This window comes from Papio anubis, chromosome 11 (genome assembly GCF_008728515.1).
Source record: "Papio anubis isolate 15944 chromosome 11, Panubis1.0, whole genome shotgun sequence".
NCBI lineage: Eukaryota > Metazoa > Chordata > Mammalia > Primates > Cercopithecidae > Papio > Papio anubis.
The window spans coordinates 9,540,798-9,563,825 of NC_044986.1; the positions used below are offsets into that span (position 1 = coordinate 9,540,798).

Genomic DNA, 23,028 nt, shown 5'->3' on the forward strand with positions numbered 1-23,028 from the left:
CTCATCGCTTACCTAAGTGCTGAGCTCCTAATAGGGAGGGTCTCAATAAAACTTTGCCCAATCAGAATAAATGGACAAGTAAGGGAGTATTTGTTCAAAATGTGGGTGACTGGAAGTTGTGAAGTTCTGAGACAGTTCTGGAAAAGGTACCCATACCTTTCAGAAGTCCGATTAGCCTTGAGGAAGGAAGAATGTTGCCAAACACAGAGCTCTTTTGTATTTAGGGCTCTCAGTTTTTCTTCAATCCTTTTTGAGAACCTTGAAGGCATAATTTGTGTTTCAAAACAAAAGGGACTTTAAAGTCCTTTGAAAAGACGCCCCCCCCACCCCCCACCGAGGTTTCCGGCGTGTTGAATAGCTCTTAGATAACAGCCTGCTAGTAAGTTAGGTGTAAATGAATGCAAAATACATGTTTTACCTTTGCTTTGAAACTGGCAGGTTTGGAAATCAAGGGGAAGGCAGCTTGCCCGAGGCGTGGTCAGCCTCCACTCCCAAAAGGAAAGGGCTTGAGAAATAAATCACTGAGGCGTCTGGCTAAGCCTGAATGGCTTTGCTTTCTTGTCTGGACAAAATGCCAGTTGTACTCCCACGTTATTTCCCTTCCCATAACAGTTATTTGTTTGTAATCGCATGACTGGAAAACCATTTGTGAATATTAAAGCTGTATTTTCAGTGCTTGAGTCTATATGTGATTTTTAACTTATTGCAAGTGGCCTCTGTTCTCAAGGGTGAAGCCAGTCTTTAAGTGAACCTTGATCAGTTTGGGTATGGTGCTTGTGACCTGTGGCTGTGGGGATGCAGGCACAGGGCTGGCTCAGTTGATGGCAGATGTATGTAACACGTGCTGAGTATTCTCAAACTGTGAATGTCTACAGAGCCAGCTGGGATCCTGTTGCAGTGTGGTTTCTAATTCAGTAGATCAGGGCTGGATCTAGCAAACAGCCAATGCTACTGGTCTGTGGACCACAGTTGGTGGCACAGATCTGGCCTCGCTGCTCCACATACCACAGAGTGCTCATCCCCCCACTGCCCTCACTGCCTCTAGAGTGGCCCCAGGAGCCACTGGGTTAAACAGACAGCTGCATGGTTCCCACATTGCTGACACGGTTTCTAGGGCTGCGGGTTCTCTGCATTGGAGGGAGCGCTGAACAGAGCAGGAAATGCACCACATTTCCAGTGTCATCTTCCTGACGGAGATGTCACCAGGCTGGCTGGGGGACCTCAAGGCAGATGGAGTGATCCGTTCACGGCTGCCCTCCTTCTTGCTCTTGCTCCTCCCTGTCCTATCCTCTCTTCTCTGTGTTCTTGGGTTTTGTAATTATATAAACCATACACACTTATAGGAATGCAGAGAGGGAGTCAATTTATATGGAAGGGAATCAAGTGAAGAGCAGACATGGCCTCCCTGACCCCCGAATCCCAGTCCCCAAAGGTCAGCTCTGTTAACACATTCTGATTATATCCACTAGGGTGCTTCAGCTCCCACAGCAGAAACCCCAGTTCCCACTGGCTTAGCTGCAAAAGGGGGTCTTTATCTTGTCCAAAGTTGGGCTCTGGGGTTGGTTGATTTAGTTGTTCTTAGTGTTACTGGAGTTCTCTGACTTCTACTGTGGGTCATCTGCACCACGGAAGTCATCCTGAGGCTAGTTCTTCTTGAGGTCAGATGGCCATAGTAGCAAGTGGGCAGCGTGCTTCTGCATTCTTACTGCTGGGGAGAGATTGTTACTCAATCCTCCTCTGTGTCAATCAAGTCCTTCCCTTCAATCTGGATCAATGACAGTGGCCAGTAGATGCTGTGTTCTGACTGGCCAGTCATGTTGGAGCCCTGGAGCTGGGGACTTGAGATCTTCCTAGAAGTGGGAAAAGGGGATTCCCAAACATCGGGCTTTTTTAGGAAGGAAGGAAGGGGAATGAATACTGGGTAAGGGGCTTATAGGGTCCACATCCTTCCAGAAGTCTCCATGCGTATGTGTGGAGTCTTGATATTCATTCATTTATTTATGTAGTGCTGACAGCTTGCTGGGTGCATAGATTTGTCCCATCTATGCTAACAATAAACCATTGAGAGAGGTACCATTCTTTTTCTTGTTCGTGGGTAAAAAACCAAGTCAAACACTGTGCAAGTAACTTGCCCACTTACATACTCATATGGCATGTAAGTAGAAGAGCGGCGATTTGAACCCAGGTATTCTGGCTCCACACTCTTAACCACTGGGCAATTCGGACTCCTAAGTTGCTTCCTGTAGTTTGGTTTTCTCATCTCTGAACCAACCTTAGAAGCTAGAGATTGGACTGCACTGTCCCTGCAGTCCCCATGTGTCTCTAACAGAGATGCCATGGGAGATAGAAGGATGGGAGTGAATTCAAAATCATGTTTCTGTCCCTAGATCCTAATAACTATTATCACCGCCGGAACGAGATGACCACCACTGATGACCTGGATTTTAAACACCACAACTATAAGGAAATGCGCCAGGTAAGACCCATATCACAAAGCCTCATGCCAGGAACTCGTCAAAAAAAGCAACATATTATGTGTCCATAAGCGCTTAAATTTTTTTTTCCAGAAGTTGATGATTAGGGATCTGAATGATCATTTGATGTGCTGAAGACACATTAAATGCTTGTCATTTCAAGATTCGGGGTTCAGGTGACCAGAGGAAGGCTTCCTGGCTGGCAGATTGTTGAAACACAATTTGAATCCAGGTTCTTCTCAGTTAATACTGTAGATCTTAAGAATTATTGTGGATTTGAGTGCTATTTAAGGATGTTGGTCAGATGCAGAGTTGAAGAAGAAAAAGGATCTAGGATAACACGATAATAATAGCAGAAAATATTCACATAGGACCAACTTATGTACATGACCGTGTTCAGTCCTAATAACTCTAGAAGGGTAGGGACTGTGGTTATTGTTATTTGCAGATGGGAAAACAGCACTGAGAGACTATAGCACTACCCCTTATTCAGATTCTCAGAGTTTCAATCTTGGTTGCATATTGGAATCACCTGGGGAAATTTGTAAAGCTAGTGATAATTGAGCCCCATCTCAGGCCAGTTAAAGTAGAATCCTTAGGAGACAGGAGCCTGGGGATCCAGATTTTTAAATCCTCTTTTTGTGATTCTGCTGTCCAGCCAGGTTTCAGAACTACTGGTTGATAGCTTCATAGCTCTTAGTATTGTTAGAAAGAAAAGACAATCCCAGATGAGATTTTTCCCCAGATTTAATTATAGAAACCCAATAGTTCTGAGATTTTGACAGCATTTGCATATTGAGTGCACAAGGGGGAAGGGACAGGGTGTTTATTAGGACAAGCTAAAAAGGCAGTACCTACGCTAAGTGCGGTGCCTATGAATTCCTGTGCTGCGCCCACCCCCAGCAGGTGCTAGAAAGCATGGGGAGGAGCTGGCAAATGAGAAATCCTTAGAGAGCTAAGAATCTGAAGAGATAGAACATGCAGAAATGTCCTTCTGAATACATTTACAGAACAAGGATCCACCAAGGGCAAATTAACGTGGCTCAAAGCGGGGGCAGCCTTGTAGGTGCTAAGGGAGGGGAGCAGCCATCCAGTACAAATGTAGAAGATGTTTCTGAGGTCAGAGTAATTAAGTGGAGCTCCAATCCCATGGAATGAATAAGCCTGGTTTGTCTTGATGTAATCTAACTTGAGATACTCACACAGCTTCCAGACACCTGTCAGCACAGACGCAGAGGTGGGATGTGCTAAGAAATCTTCTTGCTGTCTTGCTCTTCAGAAATCAAGATAATGTGTTTGGACTTGAGGGCTGTGAATCATCCCTGCTGCTCTACATTTTTGGGGTATTTATATGGCTCTGCTCGCCATTCCATTTTATGGTGCACTGATGTGTTAACTCCGCTTTGCTCACTGGACGTCTCAGCACAGCTTCTTGAGCTCAGAAATGAGACAGATATCAACTCAGTGCAATTAATGTCAAAAGCAATAAATCTAAATGCATTTAAAATGAGTGACTTGCACAGAGACTTTAGGTAGCTGTTATCTGTAAATAGTTGTCTTGCGTGGAGACTTGGGGCTCTTTTCTCACAAGGAGAGCAAGCGGAGTATGCTTCATTACCCTAGGCAACTCTGATCACTACTGGAGCCAAGAGGGACCTTTGGATAATCAGTGCAGCCCCCTCAGGTGACACTGGAAGACCCCTGTGAGATCCCACAGCTCAGCAGTTATCAACTAGAGACTGTCCGGGAGAGCACCCATCAATCCTGAAGAGTCTTCAAGCCAGAAATGATTTGCCATTTGGATTCCTGGCTCCTGGGGATGGGAAAGAAGTCAACGTTTTGAGCAATTTCCCCATATGGAGTCTGCTAGGTTACTGCAGAAATCTTTCTCCCTCGGGAAAAACTTGTTCATTTTTCCTACTATTGAAAGAGACATTTACAACAAACCAAAAAAATGAGAAACAGAAGCAGGAAGCAAGAAGTGAAAATAGAAAACCTTATTGCATTGTACGAGGAAGATAATGAGGGGACATGTGACTCTTTTGTGCAGACAGCACTGACTTGCAAGGCACAGTTCCAGGCAGAGGGGAGCTGCAGGTGGTTGGGTGGAGAAAGGAGGAGGAGAGGAAGGAGAAAGTCCTGACACTGACACTATAAGGCGGAGAAAGGGAATTGTTCCAAGAAAATACGGAGGACCTTCATAGCGTATGTTGCAATTTATTCTTGCTTAGTTGGTGGTTTACGTGTACATTGCCTGTCTCCCTCACTTGGGGCAATGAGGGAAGAGACCCTGTCATTTTACCATCCATAGTGTGCACTTGATCAAGGTGTGTATTTGAGGTCCTTACAGTCATGGGGGATGGGAGAGAGAAGGGAGCCATCTGCTTGGCCTTGGTTTGGGAGGCTTTGGTTGCAGAGGGGGTCAGCTGTCATCCAACGTGCGTGGCTGGCACTGCCAGGCAGGGGTGGAGGGAGGGTGCTCTGAGTAGAGAGGATAGCAAGAGTGAAGGCATGAGGTCAGAGCCGACAGGTGTGTTCTGTGACAATTTGCAGGTAGCTGGGAGGAGGCTGGTCCTGAGTGCCAGGAGAGGCTTTTATCCTGACGTGGGGGTCTGTGGAGGTTCTTTAGGTGCACAGAGCTGTCTTTCTGGAAGTTGTAGGGAGGGCTGGCCCCTGGGCCTGAAGAAGGTTGAGAAGAGAGGCATTTCTGAGGCAGGCTGCCCAGTGGAGGTCACCTATTGGAGTGAGTTGGGGAGAGAGAGGGGCCTGGTGTGCTTCTGTGGAGAAAAGGAAGAAGTGATTTTGAGGACAAGGTTAATGACCTTCTTTGGTTTGGTCACAGTGTTGTCAGGTCCCAAACGCCCAGGAAGTACTGGCTGACGGCCCATATGTAGACAATGTGATGTGGATAGAAAAAAGTAACATAGGCAGACATGGGCTGGAAGGCAGCCATCTAATGACATTGATTTCCAGGGCACCTAAGGATGGCTTGGAGACATCAGGCTGTGGGGACCATGGCTGACCCACCCACTTGTACCACGCTCAACCTGACCCTGTGGGGACAGGAAGCCAGGGCAGAGCAGCAAGCCTGCACATTCAGATACACCCAACTCCTTTCCTTCCCTCTTCCCTTCTTCTGGAATTTCTTTTCCATTGGGCAAGGTGCGGTGCCTGTTTCTCAGGCAAATGAGGAAAGATGGCAGAAGAGAACTTTCCTCTTCCCTACTCTCCTCTTTAAAAAACAAACAAACAAACAAACCAAAACAAAACTTGCATTCACCGGATAAACAACATTGTGTCAGCATCAAATGCAAACCAAAAGCCTAAAGACAAATCCTCCACGAACCCACTACTCTAAAAAAAAGGCAGTTTTCATTTTCTCCCCATTTCCATGTGGTGTTTGAACTTCTGTATTCACAGAATTCCTACGGTTTTGATGAGAGGATAGTTACATCTTGGCCCTGTGTTTCTCAGCGAATATTGGATCATTAGCCATTTTCCATGCTGTCTTCATAATTGTGATAGTGAGGTTGCAGAATGTTCTGGTGAGTGGATGCATCATACTTTTCTCAGCTTCTTTCCTGCTGTGGAACATTTGGATATCTCCCAATTAATAACTTTTCATGAATACAGACAAAGTATGAAACATGCCACAACAAGTGTCAGTGTGCATAACATTTTACCATCTTTATGAAAAATTTCCCTCTGATATTTTGCCAGAAATTGAGGCTCTTGATTCTCTCTCCTTCAGTAGAGAGTGAAGCAGCAGAACCTGGGATTCAGTAGACACCAGGATGCAAAGTTTATTTCTATCTCAGAGTTGGGAAAAGAGTCTTGAAGAGACTAAGAGTCTTGCAAACCCTGGTACTTTCTAAGATGATGTTTCTCAACATTCTTTTTCATTACTACCCACCTAGGGAAAGTTTTTAGACTTCTTTTCTTTTCTTAATTATCCTCCCCTCATTATATTAAATATTAAGAAATAGGATTTTGCTAGATAGGGTTGAGCTTTGGGGGAACACAAAGCATCGTAATACCTAAGACTTTTTTAGCCACAATTTTCAGCCCCTTGGGGTGATGTCATCCCTTTTGAGAATACATGCTCTAAGGTCATGGTGAAAATTCTATTCCTTACTCTGACTGAAATCATCAAGACCCAAACATTTACCACAAAGACTCAAACTCCAGAAAACCATCTTTGACCCCTCTCAAGAATAACTATATTCCCTTACAAGAATTAATTGTGTTTAAATGGGAAACGTCATTCCTGGGGATGTTCACGGTTGCCTTGCTGAGAAGAGCAGAGTGGGCCACCACCCAGGTCTTTGATGGTGCCGGTAGCCACTGGAGAGATGCTTCCTGGCATTGCAGAGGGCCACTGTGCAGAGAGAATTGTAGAGAAACTTCACTGAGAAGAAGATTTTTCAAAGGCCCATGGTCTCATGTGGGAAAGATGCTTATGATACCATGGCACAGTGGCATGCACTTTGTTAACCAATACTGTGCCTTCGGTGGGAAAGTGTGGCTGCTATGAAAGTACAGTGATAGTGGGTAGAATATAAGGAGGTGATGATGATGACTCATGGCCCAAGCATCTCCCCATGCCATAGCTAAATGTGCATCTCAAGGGAAGATGATGCACATCTTCTTCCAGTGTCAAGGTCGTGATCACTAGTACTGACAGCACATTTCTCCTGCAGCTAATTGGAAGGGGGTGGGGTAACAGTGAAGGAAGCCAGCCTGGGCTGAATGCTTGCATTCATTGCCTAGTTCGTGATGAGCCACCTGGCTTTATGTCCATAGAGCTAGTCACTTATCTCAATGTAAGACAGTGAATTGCCTGCCAGATGGGATTTGCTAAGGTCAATGCTGTTGGCTGAGAATGATTGCATCAGCAAGGACTAGTACATGGGGTCTCAAAGGAGATGGCAAGTATGCTATGGCCATCAGAATGGTCACAGTGTGCAGCAAATAAAACAAGCAGCAGGGATGCACTGGTTCTCATTTCTCTACTGCACTTTCATGGACAGATAGGGGTGTGGGAAGAGCCCTGAGATGCCAAAGTCCTGGCTTCTCCTGCTCCCAGCTGGGTGACCCAGGGTAAATTATTCGATGGCTTTCTGGGCCTTAGTCTCTAAGTCTGTAGAATGGGAAAAATCTTCTCTGTCTTCTCTACTTTACCCACCAGTCATGATGATAAGACTTAGAAGAGAAATGGAGCATATTCTTACTGTTCTTGTTAACACAATTGGTGATGTAATTACTGTGTCTTTTATTAAAACGTGATGCTATTCATATGTGGCCCCCTGCTGTCCCTGCAGTGTCTGTCTTCATGGTGATGACTGTAGAAGCTACATGTCCTTTGTATGTTGCTTCTCCATTTATGATAGGTTTCTGTTGTAGAGTCTTTCTGTTAAGAGTCCTTGTAGCCAGCTTTCTCTCAGCTAAATATTGTGACACAAAGTGAGTTATCATAAAGGGAAGCCTGTTTTAACCCCTGGAGTAGTAAGAGAGTTAGACCCTGAATTCCAAGTCAAGGCTGCACCTGTCACCTCTCGTAGGCATGTCATCAAAGCCAAGCTATAGCAGCAGTAAATCTTCCCACTCCTTTAGAAACGCTTCTTGATGCTCATTAAACCACTCTTCCCAGTCATTACAGAATGTTGTGTTATGAAAGGCATATGAAGCACACAGTCATATAACTCCAACGTATCATAAATTTTACATAATACCAATTTTCCAGTTCTAATAGATTTCAACCCACCATAAAATTTGCAACAGATTTGTTTATCTACACTTTACAAGGACATTTTATGGATAATTCGGTTGATTCGATTTTTTGGCAGCTTGCTAGAAAGCATTCAGGTCCACACCGCCCCACTGTGGGCTATGCCCTTCCTCTGTCCTGTTCCAGCTCAGCTTTCAGAAGGCCACGGGCCTCCCTAATGGGCACCTGCCCACCGGCCACCCTGACCAGGATGGCCTTCCTGTGTGTTTCTGCAGCACCTGGGCTTCCTTCCTGGTCTTTAACACACTGTCATGAAACTGTCCCTGGAGCCCTCTGGCCCCTACTGCATGGTCTGGTGCCTGGCTCAATGAAGAGATGCCCTTTGAATCAGATCTTCTTTCACTTGGGTATTGATAAACAAATTTAGCCTAGCAAATCACAGCTACTTGCAGTGAACTCACAGGTACTCGTTCAGTGACACGAGGCAAGGCAACCTCTAGGCAGAGGGTGTCTCTGGCCTTTGACCGTTAGGGTAGCCTTTTCTCCTATGACTTGCAGAGCCCTTGGTACCTCCTTTGGCCCCTGGTCTCATTTTCCCAGACCTCAGCTATCAGTGTGATGAGCTGACTAAAAAGGCAAAATTCAGAAAACAGCATGTATTTATTTCACTTCCTTGCTGAAGCCTGCTTTTCCTACCGTTTAACCCCATGATTCCTGTTGTCATGGTGACCCGGTGCTCTCCTTACTTAGTGGCAATGAACTGGGTCATTGCATGCCTCTTATTGGCTGTGTGCTGCAAGCTCCAGGAGGGAAGGAGCAGTGTGTATTTGCTCAACCCAACAATGTAGATGCTCATTAAATTATGAGAAAAAGTTGATATTAAGATATATTTATTTGGTCAGGCATAAAAGATAAAAGGCTGAGTCTGTCTCCTCAGTGATCTGCAGTGTAGTGAGTGGGCAATAAGAAAACAGGAAATCATAGTTAAAAAGTAATAACCACCACTGAGGGAGGTGAGAACCACAACCAGGGAGGTGAGAACCACAACAAAGGAAGTGATAACCACAACCAGGGGAGTGATAACCATGATGAGGGACCTGATGACCACAATGAGAGAGATAAAACCACAACCAGGGAGGTGATAGCCACAACCAGGGAAGTGATAGCCACAACCAGGAAGGTGATAACCACAACCAGGGAGCTGATAACCACAACGAGGGAGGTGGTGACCACAATAAGAGCAATATGAACCACAACCAGAGAGATGATAACCACAATCAGGGAAATGATAACCACAACCAGGGGAGTGATGACCACAGCGAGGGAGGTGATGATCACAGTCAGGGAGGTGAGAACCACAACAAGGGAGGTGGTGACCACAAACAAGAGAGGTAAGAACCACAACCAGGGAGGTGAGCACCACAACCAGGGGAATGAGGACCACAATGAGGGAGGTGATGACCACAACAAGAGCAATAAGAACCACAGCCAGAGCAGTGATAACCATAACCAGGGGAGTAATTACCACACCCAGGGGAGTGATAACCACAATGAAGGAGGTGATGACAACAACCAGAGATGTGATGACCACAACCAGGGAGGCGATAACCACAACCAGGGAGGTGATAACCACAACCAGGAAGGTGATAACCACGACCAGGGAGCTGATAACCACAATGAGGGAGGTGGTGACCACAATAAGAGTGATAAGAACCATAACCAGAGAGGTGATAACCACAATCAGGGTAATGATAACCATGACCAGGGGAGTGATGACCACAAAAAAGGAGGTGATGAGCACAATAAGGGAAGTGATAACCACGACCAGGGAGGTGATGACCACAACCCAGGAGGTGATAACCTCACCAAGGGGAGTGATAATCATGATCAGGAAGGTAACAACCACACCCAGGGAGGTGATAACTACACCCAGGGGAGTGATAACCAGAACAAGGCAGGTGCTGATCACAACCAGAGAGGTGATAACCACACCCAGGGAGGTGATAACCGCAACCAGGGAGGTGATGACCACAACCAGGGAGGTGAGAACCACAACAGTGAAGGTGAGAACCACAACCAGGGTGGTGATAGCTATAGCAATGGAGGTGATAACCACAACCAGGGAAGTGATAACCACAATGAAGAAGGTGATGATCACAACCAGAGAGATGATAACCACAACCAGGGAGGTGATAGCTATAATCAGGGAAGATGTCACCATAACCAGAGAGGTGGTAATCACAACCAAGTATGTGATAGCCACAACCAGGGAGGTGACAGTCACAACTAAGGAAGGTGTATTACTTCATTCTCATGCTGCTATGGAGAAATACCTGAGACTGGGTAATTTATAAAGAAAATAATTTTAATTGACTCAGTTCTGCATGACTGGGAAGGTCTCAGGAAACTTACAATAACGTCTGAAGGCACCTCTTCACAGGGCAGCAGGAGAGAGAATGAATGCCAAGTGAAGGGGGAAGCCCCTTATGAAACCATCAGATGTTGTGAGAACTCACGATCAGAAGAACAGCATGAGGGAAACCACCCCCATGATTCAATTACCTCCCACCTGGTCCCTTTCATGACATGTGGGGATTATGGGAACTACAATTCAAGATGAGTTTTGGGTGGGAACACAGCCAAACCCTATCAGCAAGTATCTCAGTCCATTCATGCTAAAATACTGTAACCTGAGTAGCTTATAAATAACATAAATCTATTCAGAGTTCTAGAGGCGGGAAAGTCCAAGATCAAGGTACTGGCAGATCTAGGGTCTGGTGAGGGCTCACTTTCTGGTTCACAGGGCCATCGATGTGCTGCTTTCTCACATGGCAGATGAGCAAACAAGCTCTTTTGGGCCTCTTTCATAAGGAAACTAATCACCTCCTAGAGGGCCCAGCTCTTCCTGCATTGGGGATTAGGTTTCAGCCTATGGATTCTGGGGGACATAAACATTTGGAGGATAACAGGAAGTGATAGCCACAACCAAGGGGTGCGGAAAGTATGGGACGGGATGGGGGCAATGGCCAGGAGTTTCTTCCTAGGCGGGTGATGGTAGAGCAGGTGCTGGAAGGAAAGTAGGCATTATCTAGGACAGAGGGATATAAGGAGAGTGTTCTGGGTAGAGGCGATAGCAGCTGGGGTGTGCAGAATGTGGATGCACTTGGGAGGCTGTGGAGGAAAGCAAGAGGTTTCCGTCTTCTTGGGAGCTCTGTCCTTTTAGTGCATAGTCATCAATGCTTAGAGTTTTGGATTCACTTTGTTTTTCAGTTGATGAAAGTTGTGAATGAAATGTGTCCCAATATCACCAGAATTTACAATATTGGAAAAAGCCACCAGGGCCTGAAGCTGTATGCTGTGGAGATCTCCGATCACCCTGGGGAGCACGAAGTCGGTGAGAAGGGCCCCTCTGGGATGCTTGGCCCCTTCATCTTTGGTACCCATGTAAACAGTTAGGAGATTGTTTACCCTATGAGAAGATTCATGCCACAGGGCATCAGCTGTCCACACCACTGCTGTCTCACGTAGACAGATTCTGCACATGTTGGCTCTGTGAACCACTCATCTTATGATATGGACTATAGAATTATTTACACTGGAAATACCCATCTTCTCTCCAAAGGGAGCATATTTCATTCTCTGTCGTCCACCTCTGAGACCAACCACAACAGCCAAAGAAGAAAGTGGCTGAGGTGGGCAGGACAGAACTTCTTCCTCCTTCAGGATTCCCTGATCGTTAATGGCTCATATTAGAGGAGCTTCTCCCGCTTTTTAAAAAAATTCAATTCTATTTTTAGATATTTCCTGTTTTCAGCCATTTCCCATTCAGTCACTCCCCAGACTGCACCTCTATAGGTCAGATGGGCTTCTTTGTTTCTCTTTTTGGTAAATCTGGGAGCTCTTTAGAAATCTGCTGATATCTAAGTACAAAGATTTGTCTGATTTACTTGAACATTCATCAAAGTCTCAGGAGTTCCTCTCAGGAGGTTTTTTGTTTTGTTTTGTTTTAGATGGAGTTTTGCTCTTGTTGCCTGCTGGAGTGCAATGGCACAATCTCAGCTCATGGAGCCCTCTGCCTCCTGGGTTCAAGCAATTCTCCTGCCTCAGCCTCCTGAGTAGCTGGGATTACAGGCATGTGCCACCATGCCCAGCTAATTTTTGTATTTTTAGTAGAGACGGGGTTTCTCCATGTTGGTCAGGCTGGTCTTGAACTCCCGACCTCAGGTGATCCGCCTGCCTTGGCCTCCCAAAGTGCTGGGATTACAGGAGTGAGCCACTGCACCTGGCGGGTGTTTATTTCAAATAATAAAAACTTTATCTTCTGGTAAAATCACATTTCCTCAAAAGTAGCAGCTTTGCCAATGAGGGAAGGAAATGTGTTGTCAGCTTGAGTCCAACACTGATAAATGCCAGGCCCTAGTCCTTTCTGGCTGCTGTAACAAAATATCAGAGGTTGGGAAATTTATAAACAACAGAACTTTATTGCTCACAGTTCTGGAGGCTGGGAAGTCCAAAGTCAAAGCATGGGCAGATTCAGTGCCTGGTGAGGGCTGTTCCTCTTAAGACCCCTTCTTGTCTTACATGGCAGGAGCAGAAGGTCAAAAGTGCCTGGCTAGTTCTCTGGAACCCTTTTATAAGAGGAGTAATCTTTTCATCACTTCCTGAAGGGACCACCTCTTTTACTTATTTTTCCTTTTTTTGAGACGGTCTCATTCCGTCTCCCAGGCTGGAGTACAGTGGCATGATCTTGGCTCATTACAACCTCTGCCTTTTGGGCTCAAGCAATCTTCCCACCTCAGCCTCCTGAGAAGCTGGGACTATAGGTGTGCATCACTATGCCCAGCTAATTTTTTTTGTTTGTTTTTTGTAGAGTTAGGGTTTTGCCATGTTGCCCAGACTGGTCTTGAACTCCTGCACTGGAGCCCTCTCCCAAAGTGCCAGGATTATAGGTGTGAGCCGCTGCGCCCGGCCGGCCCCTCCTCTTAATACTCACATTTGATCTTAAGTTCCAGCATATGAATTTTAGGGGGGCACATACATTAAACCATAGCACCCTAAGATTTAAAAGCTGAGCTTTGAAAGAAAAAATACCTAAAGAAAGCCCACTTTACACTGCGTCACTGCTGATTTGCCCTGGTGGACTATTTTCTGCTTATATTCATTTGTCTTTGTTAAACTTAATAGGAAGTTATTTTAAGAAAAATAATTGCCTCCCAAAAGAGAGGCACTGATTGCTATGGCTTGTGCTCAACTTGTAAATGTTAAGCCCTAAGCACTATGCTATTTGATCGGTTCTTGGTAAGTAAGAATGGACATAATTACCCTGTGACAGGTGTCATATCAGATTTTTCTATACATTTTCTTACATACCTGACTCTCTGGGAATAAGACAGTTGTCCTGATGTCATTTTAGAGGTTTGTTTGAAAGAACAAATAGGGCTAAAACGGTAAGCTTATATTATTCAAGACTTTCCCCCTAACACAACGTGACAAGCACTGTTTGGCCCTAAGTGTTTCAACATGAACCTGTGCTTCTCTCTGTCTTTGAGTAAAGGTGAGCCCGAGTTCCACTACATCGCGGGGGCCCACGGCAATGAGGTGCTAGGCCGGGAGCTGCTGCTGCTGCTGGTGCAGTTCCTGTGCCAGGAGTACTTGGCCCGGAATGCGCGCATCGTCCACCTGGTGGAGGAGACGCGGATTCACATCCTCCCCTCCCTCAACCCCGATGGCTACGAGAAGGCCTACGAAGGGGTAATAGCCCTGGCCCATCTCACCCAATAGGACGTGGGCAGTGAGGCCCCAGCTCCAGAGTATGCCCAGCTCTAGGGTTATGCAAAATTCCACCTTATGAGCTTTATTTATTTATTTTTTGAGTCGGAGTCTCCCTCTGTCGCCCAGGCTGGGGTACAGTGTCATGATCTCCACTCACTGCAACCTCTGCCTCCTGGGTTCAAGCGATTCTCCTGCCTCAGCCTCCTGAGTAGCTGGGATTACAGGCGCCTGCCACCACACTCAGCTAATTTTTGTATTTTTAGTAGAGAGGAGGTTGGCCAGGCTGGTCTCAAACTCATGACCTCAGGTAATCCGCCAGCCTTGACCTCCCAAAGTGCTGGGATTACAGGTGTAAGCCACCATGCCTGATCACACGAGTTTTATTTTTGAGTGTCTCTGCCGAGGCAGGGAAGCCCACAAGGTTTAGGAAAGGTGCAAAGCAGGCACTGAGAATGATGGTGGCCTTGAGAGGTGGACGTGCCGACAAACTGGAGGAAGTGAAGATGAACAGCAGTATTGCTATATATATAACGATAATGGAATCCAGTAGTACCACTTTATGTTGGCTAAGCACTTAATCATGGCATGTGTTAGCCTTGATTATTGCCTTTAATCTTCTCATCAGTCTTCTGAGGAAGTTGTTTTATTATTCTGATATATTCTTTATATTTTATGTTCCAATTATGATATAGAACATATTTAGGTTATAGGTTTGTATAGAATATGCACATGTACAGAATTATGTATAAAGAGAACATAGAGTATAGTTAGTATTATGTTGTGTTGTGTATTGACAGTGATATATCACAATACCTGGGAGTAAAATGGAAAATTATATTTAAACAATGGTACCTATCAAATACAAGCTTTACAGTATAGAAATGTGGTCGCATTTATTGGTGCAGATATAGTCAGTTAGGAATTTGCATTGCTAAATAGTGAGCCAGAATCATGGGCAGGAAGGGAGAATGCATTACTATGGTGGCCAGTGATACTGCAATGATGAGTTCATTGCTACTCAGAGGTTCACCTGGCCAGTATGGAAGAGAGGAAGGTAGGGGTGGAAGAAGGAACCTAATGCTTTTTTAAGCACTTCCATGTGGCAGGGGTGGTTCTCTGAATTCCCTCTTTGGAGTAATTTGACTGAACTATCTACCACCCACCAGATATTAATAGGAAGTTTTTCAATATTCTCCTTTAGATGCCATCTTTGGGTCAAAGGGCATCCAGAGGCTTAGAGACCCTCCCCCAAGGGGAAGTGGAGACAGATGCATCTTGTATGGTAGAGGGTCCGCGTTGAATGCAGCCTGTGCCTTCCTCACACTCTCACTTGTCTCCAGGGCTCGGAGCTGGGAGGCTGGTCCCTGGGACGCTGGACCCACGATGGAATTGACATCAACAACAACTTTCCTGATTTAAACACGCTGCTCTGGGAGGCAGAGGATCAACAGAACGGCCCCAGGAAAGTTCCCAATCACTATATTGCAATCCCTGAGTGGTTTCTGTCAGAAAATGCCACGGTGAGTCAAAATACCCCTCATCTATAAAGCAGCAAAAGGCCAGGCTTAACCCCCATTGGTATTTGCTGAGGATAGGACATTTAAGAAAGAGACAAAACCATTTTTTTTCTTTCATGTTTTCTCCAAAAGCAGATAAGTGTGCTAGATAATAACTACCTTTTAGGTGGATATTTGAGGAGATTCTTCGTAGAGGAGAAATCATTTAATTATATGTCTTAACAAGCACGTGGAGGTTCAAAACCAAAACAATCTCCCCTGAATTGCACATGTTTGTTACTACCTTTAATATCTTTCTCACTGTCGGTTATATTACTAAGAAATTATCCTTAGCCCTTACTGGTTGCTTAATATATCTTAGTTTTATTTTAGTACATCCCCTTGGGTTTACTACATGTGGTGTTTCTTTGGAAACAAAAATGAAATTAGATGAGAAATATTTCCCCAGATTTCTTAGGTCTTGTTTTACAAAGAGTATGTTGTAGAAGAAATAATTCTCCCGTACCTCTTGTTGTATTTCCTGGGCATCATAGTTGAGCTCCGTACTCTGATTCTTCGATCGTAAACATTCTTCAAGAGTTCTGGCCGGGAGCGGTGGCTCAAGCCTGTAATCCCAGCACTTTGGGAGGCCGAGACGGGCGGATCACGAGGTCAGGAGATCGAGACCATCCTGGCTAACACAGTGAAACCCCGTCTCTACTAAAAAATACAAAAAACTAGCCGGGCGAGTTGGCGGGCGCCTGTAGTCCCAGCTACTCGGGAGGCTGAGGCAGGAGAATGGCGTGAACCCGGGAGGCGGAGCTTGCAGTAAGCTGAGATCGCACCACTGCACTCCAGCCTGGGCGACAGAGCGAGACTCCGTCTCAAAAAAAAAAAAAAAAAAAAAAAGTTCTACCTTTATTGATATATAAGTTAGTGTTGGGTTCAGCTGCAGCCACAAAAAAATCAAAATAGTGCCTTAACAAGGTAAAAGTTTCTTTCTTTCTTCACGTGAAAGTACCCTGGAAGCCAGCCAAGGACCAGCCAAGTGGAAGCCTGGTAATCATGAGGAACCCAAGATTCATCTCTGTCTCTGTCTCTGCCATGTCAGCATGTGGCACTTATCTTCAAGGTCATAATCCAGGGTGGCAGCTGGTGCTCCAGCTGTCATGTCTCTGAAGGAACAGGAGAGAAAGGGCTTGGGGAAAAGAAAAAGTTCTTCTCTCAGATATTTCAATTTCCTATAAGCGGTTCTACATAATGCTTCTGCTTAACTCTCACTGGCCAGAATTCAGTTGCACATGGTATCAGCCACTGCAAGGAAGGCTGGGAAATGCTATATTTTAGACAAGCAAATTGCAAGCTCAAAACGAACAAACAACAACAACAAAAGGTTGGACTTCTCCTACTGGGGATTAAAGGGAGCTGGAGAGAGGACAGCAGCTCTCCCTTGGCATTCCAGCCCCAGCACAGCACATGTGGGTGCCACTTACTGGAGGAGGAGCAGCAGGGTGGGCTCCTTTAGTGACTGACGGTCCAGGGTCATCCAGGCCCTCAGGAAGTGAGCAGTGGGGTGATGAAGACAGACAGCAGCAATGCCACTTGGTTCAGTTAGGATGCCCAAGGGTGCTGATGTGGGCAGGAGACTAGGGAGGCCCCTGAGTCTTCTGTCTTCTAAATCTGCTCTTATGTTTCCCACATAACCTGTTTTAGTTGTTTTTTGCTCATTTGTTTGTTTTTCCACCTAACATCCTAATGACACCAGGCAAAGTTGACAATTCAAGCTATGTTATACTTTGGGAACACTTAGACCAAAATTGGAATTTGGTTGCCGGCTTTCTTAGCCACTAGGCTGTAAGAGCTAAGCAATCCTTTTAGCACAATTGTGCAGAGTCTCTGGATGTTCAGTCTTTGCTTTTAGACTAGAATTTAGTTATTTGACTTTGTTGTCTAGAACTACAAGGAGAATTACACAATTCTATCATCACCAATAGTTTTCTCAATTGTGGATACACTACATAGATAAGAAATCAGCAAAGATAAAGATTTGAGTAACAAGGCTAACAGGCTTGACATAAGGGACCTGTAAGAATTCTATAACCAATGACGGCCGGGCGCGGTGGCTCACGCCAGTAATCCCACCACTTTCAGAGGCCGAAGCCAGCGGATCATGAGGTCAGGACATCGAGACCATCCTGGCTAACATGGTGAAACCCCATTTGTACTAAAAATACAAAAAATTAGCCGGGCGTGGTGGCGGGCCCCTATAGTCCCAGTACTTGGGAGGCTGAGGCAGGAGAATGGCGTGAACCCAGGAGGCGGAGTTTGCCGTGAGCCCAGATGGCGCCACCGCACTCCAGCCTGGGTGACAGAGCGAGACTCCATCTCAAAAAATAAAAAAAAATTCTATAACCAATTATTAGAGAATATTCTTCTCAGTAATCCTGTAACATTTAAAAAAATTGATGATAAATTGGGCTTATAAGGGAAATCTCAACAAATTTCAGAGAATAGGTATCAGACAGACCTTGGTCTCACCACCATACAGTTAAACTAGAAGACTGTAATAAGATTAATGAAAACTTCTTCATGTATTTAGAAAATAAAAAACTTCTAAAGAATAAGTCAAAGAAAAAAATACTGACAACTAATAAATAATTAGAACTGAATAATAATGAAAAGATTACATATGAAAATTTGTGGATTATAGCAAAGTATAGTGCTTTAGGAAAATTTATAACTTTAAGTTATTATATTGCAAAGGAAGGCTGAAAGTTAACTAACTTAAGAAGTTAGCAAATAAATAAATAAGTAACAGAAGAAACCCAAAGAAAGATTAATTTAAAAACAAGGGCATTGAGAGGCTGAGGCAGGCAGATCACTTGAGGTCAGGAGGTCAAGACTAGCCTGGCCGACATGGTGAAACCCTGTCTCTACTAAAAACACAAAAATTAGCCAGGCGTGGTGGTGCACAACTGTGGTCCCAACTACTTGGGAGGCTGAGGTAGGAGGATCGCTTGAACCTGGGAGGTGGAGGTTGCAGTGAGCTGAGATTATGCCACTGCACTCCACCCTGGGCAACAGAGTGAGACCCTGTCTCAAAAAAAAAAAAAAAAAAAAAAAAATTCATAAATAAAAAGCAAGGGCAAAAATGAATGAAATGATAGAAAATAAAGAAATAATATGAAGTGATTTGTCTGTAGAAAGGTGTGTTTGATCAAATTTAACAATTATTCACAATAATATCTCGTCAAATTTTGAATATAGCTTTTAGTGTGAGGAAGGCTATTTTAGGTGAGATACAAATGGTATTAATCATAAAAGATTAGTAAATTCGACTACATGGAGGTAAGAAAGCCTGTTCCTCAAAAGATTTGAAAAACTGTGACAAGCTAAAAATTGGGAGGAGTTATTTATAAATTATATAAGTGAGAATGTTGAAAATTTAAAAGCTGAAGAATAACAAATAATAAAAATATGAACAATTCAGTAGAAAAATGGACAAAAGGTAAGAAAGGAGGAAACAGAATTAATAAAAATGACAAGATGTTCTACCTCACTAGTACTAAGGAAATGCAGATGAGAGAACATATGTCCATTGTTTGGCAAAAGTAAAAATCCCCCCAGTGTGGGAGGGAATACGGGACAGATTTCTTGTACATTGTGGATGAGTATACATTGTAGGTGAGTATACATTGTGGATGAGTATACATTGTGGATGAGTATACATTGTGGATGAGTATACACTGTGGATGAGTATACATTGTGGATGAGTATACACTGGCATAATGATATTGGAAAATAATTTGATTACCTTGTAAAGTAGAATATTTTTATATCCTATGCCTCTACAATTTCACTTCTGGTGATATGTGCAAGATAAATTCCAACACATATGTACCAGAAGACAGTAAAAGAAAGTTCAAAGCAACACTCTTCATTATAGCAAAAGATTGAAAATTACCAACGCCCATCATTTAAGAATAGGTACTAATACATTAAATGGAATCTCCATATTGAAGTGAAAAAAAGCCTGAAAATAGCTTTATTCAACAACAGGATGAATATGGGAAACACAAAATTGAGTGGGAGGAAAAAAGAAATTGCAGAAGGCAACCAGCAGTATCGTTGCACCCCTCCACCCCTGCCTTTTTTTTTTTTTTTTTTAGATCAAAAGCAAGTAAAACCAAATGGTATATTTTCAGGTATACACATATGGGATAAAACAAAAGAGAGAGAATGAGAATCACATCACTTAGGATACAGTAGGTGCCTCTGAGTGGGAGGCAGGAGGGTGGATAGGTAGGATGGTGTACACACAGAGCAGAAATTGTTAGTGAGGTCTGCGGTTGGATGGTGGGTTCACAAGTGTTTTCCATGTTGAAATAAATAACAGAAGGGAATCCCAGCACTTTGGGAGGCTGAGGCAGGCGGATCATGAGGTCAGGAGATTGAGACCATCCTGGCCAACATGGTGAAAACCCATCTCTACTGAAATACAAAATATTAGCCAGGCATGGTAGTGTGTGCCTGTAGTCCCAGCTAGTCAGGAGGCTGAGGCAGGGGAATCACTTGAACCCGGGAGGCGGAGGTTGCAGTGAGCCAAGATCGCACCACTGCACTCCAGCCTGGCAACAGAGCAAGACTCTGTCTCAAATAAATAAATAAATAAATAAATAAATAAAATAAGAAGGGGATCAAGCACAGATCAACAGTGATACTGTGTAATGAACTAAGCTCTCTCATTGGTCCAATCCAGGGCCCCTGAGGTGTTTAAACAAAAACAACAAAACTTAATGAATCCCAAGTCCATCTCATCCCTTACTCAGTTTTCTATACACCATGGTGAAATGATTTCCAATGTCTGTTATCATTGTCAATTTGATCTTACTGAGATTATCTTCACAGAGATTAGCAATTTATGATAAATACTTGTTTCACTGATCAATGTTTGACCATATCAAGCTTTCAAATTTTAGCTTTTAACATGGTTTTCTTTTTTTCTTAAATGTTATTGTTAAACGATGTCAGGCATACGGAATTAGGGAGGAAGCTGCCCAGGATTGCCATGGACCCATCTCAGCTCTGACACTTACCGATTCCTGTCCCGTCCACATCTTCACTCACTTTCTCCTCCTCCCCCAGGTTACTGAAACTAAACCCAGGCATCATAATCTTTCCTTTGTGAAGATTTCAGTAGATATCTCTGAAAAATAAAGGCACTCTTTTTACAACCATAAGGCGTTACCATTATTATATCAAAATAAAGTATTCCTTAATATTGTCAAGTATCTGGTGAGTGCTCACATTTCCCCTGTTATTCCCCCCTCCCCAAGGTTGTTTAAATCAAGATCCAAACAAAGCCCATTCATTTGATTGGTTTATGAGTCTTTCTAAGTCTCTTTCACATTTTCCCGGAATTGATTTTGAAATTCTAAACTTTACTAAGATTATTCCATAAAAGCACTGCTTTTTTGACTGCGTCCCTGTTCGACAGCTGGGGAGAGAAAGCGGCTTCCTGCTCATTTTACTTGTCCATTTGGGATGTTCACAGGTGGCCGCCGAGACCAGAGCAGTCATAGCCTGGATGGAAAAAATCCCTTTTGTGCTGGGCGGCAACCTGCAGGGCGGCGAGCTGGTGGTGGCCTACCCCTACGATCTGGTGCGGTCCCCCTGGAAGACACAGGAACACACCCCCACCCCCGACGACCACGTGTTCCGCTGGCTGGCCTACTCCTATGCCTCCACGCACCGCCTCATGACGGACGCCCGGAGGAGGGTGTGCCACACGGAGGAGTTCCAGAAGGAGGAGGGCACTGTCAATGGGGCCTCCTGGCACACTGTTGCTGGAAGTAAGCCTCCCTCTGGGGGAGAGTGGGCTGCAGGCGCAGGAGGACACTGCAGGGGTCTCCTCCTGGCCCTCCCGGTATCACTACTGTCCCGTTGTCACTAAGTGGTGGCTGCCACGGTGGAGCACTTAGGACCTGCCAGCACTTTCCTAAGCACAGCACTCAGACTCTCCTTCCATCCTGGCCCCAGTCTCACTTTCCAGTGCACAAAGGAGGTAACAGGGGCTGGAGACCCAAAGGGATCTGCTCAAGTAAGAAAGGCACAGGGCTGGGGTCTCTGACTCTGTGGCCTGTGCTTAGCCTCCAAGCTATTCAGATTTGACAGGGTCAGAGATGGATAAAATTGGAGTTAATGGCAATAGTGGACAAAACAAAAACAAAGACAAAAAAAACCCAACCTAGTGAAGGGGTGGAGAGCATGCTGGTGCTGGCGCTGGAGCCTGAGTTTTTCTTTTCTTATCTGTACGAGCTCTTCTGTTCTTGGGTGATGTCCTGTGCTGTAAACCCACAGAGGGGGCCAGGCATCCATCCCAAGCTCAGCTGTGAAGGGACTGTGAGCTGCAGACTGAACCTGTGGTGAGGACGGTTCCATTCATACCTGCTGTCCTCCAGCGGCCAGCGGGCCGGCCCGTCACACTCATACCCACAGCCTGCGGTCAACACTGACTGTGTGCTGCATGGGGAATACAAAGTATTGCTCCTGGCATCCACTCAGCACTGCAGAGGCTCACAGGAGAGACTTCAGAAATTCCCTCACAGCAGCCAGAGGGCCCCGCGGTCCACACGTCAGGACAAGCACTTGGTTTCCTGTCTCAGGGCTGTTCCCTAAACCAGGAGGGATGAGGATGTCCCATTTCCAAAGTCCCTCTGCATGGACTGCAGGACCCCGGGCATAACGCTTCTTCCTTCCTTCGCTTTGTGAGGGTTGCTCAAGCCAATGATGAATTTGCAAAATATTTTCACGTCAGACTGGGGGTTCAAATCCCACTCTGTTACTTAGTTGCTGTGTGATGCAGGGCCAGTTACTTAACCTCTCTGAACCCTTGCACTTTTTCATTTATAAAAATGGTCATGATGAAGAGGAGGAGGAGGACGGTGGTAGTAAAACCAGCTCCCTCCAGGAAGCTGTGAGGATTACACAGGTGGAAGATGTGGATGTGCTTGACGTGTGGCTCACAGAAATAGTCGCAATAAGTTCCCGTCCCCTGCGGACTCCCCTCTGCAGTGACACGCTGCTGTGAAACCTCATATAAGCACATCCTTATTATCGGTTTCACTGTACTGATAAGCGTTAATATCGTTTGACTTTGTTAGAAACTCAGCCTTCACCTACTTTTCAAGTATGTTCCCACCTTTGGGAAAAGAAAAACAAAGTAGAAATACTTGTTTCCCTGGGCATTTTAAAACATGTGCAGAAAGCTTGACGTTTTGCCTTTTACAGACCAAGTGGAGGCATTTTATCTAAATCCATCATGGTTTTACCTTGTATGAAATAAAAAAAAAAAAAAAAGCAAATCTCTATCTATCAAGAAAAATTCCTAATCACAAAAAGCATTCTTGCTTTTCAAGTGTTTAGCCCTAAAAACCCACCTACAAAAAGCTTTAAGTAAAATACCTGTTTATTTTTTATGGCTGCTGTGACTAAATTGGGCATGGGCACACCCGGATTCCCCAGTATTGGTCACTCGTAACATTTTGCGAAGTTGGCT

The 23,028-nt window shown here is 44.8% G+C and overlaps 1 protein-coding gene across 2 annotated transcripts in view; it reads left to right on the forward strand.

Moving 5' to 3' along the window:
- Positions 1 to 23,028, forward strand: part of CPXM2 (carboxypeptidase X, M14 family member 2) — a 146,261-nt gene that overhangs the window by 108,694 nt on the left and 14,539 nt on the right. For both annotated transcript variants that reach the window (XM_003904374.5, XM_009215569.4), the window contains 5 exons: positions 2,388 to 2,476; positions 11,473 to 11,596; positions 13,757 to 13,953; positions 15,315 to 15,494; positions 21,025 to 21,322. In XM_003904374.5, the coding sequence (XP_003904423.3) occupies positions 2,388 to 2,476; positions 11,473 to 11,596; positions 13,757 to 13,953; positions 15,315 to 15,494; positions 21,025 to 21,322 (888 nt within the window). The remainder of the gene's footprint in view (positions 1 to 2,387; positions 2,477 to 11,472; positions 11,597 to 13,756; positions 13,954 to 15,314; positions 15,495 to 21,024; positions 21,323 to 23,028) is intronic.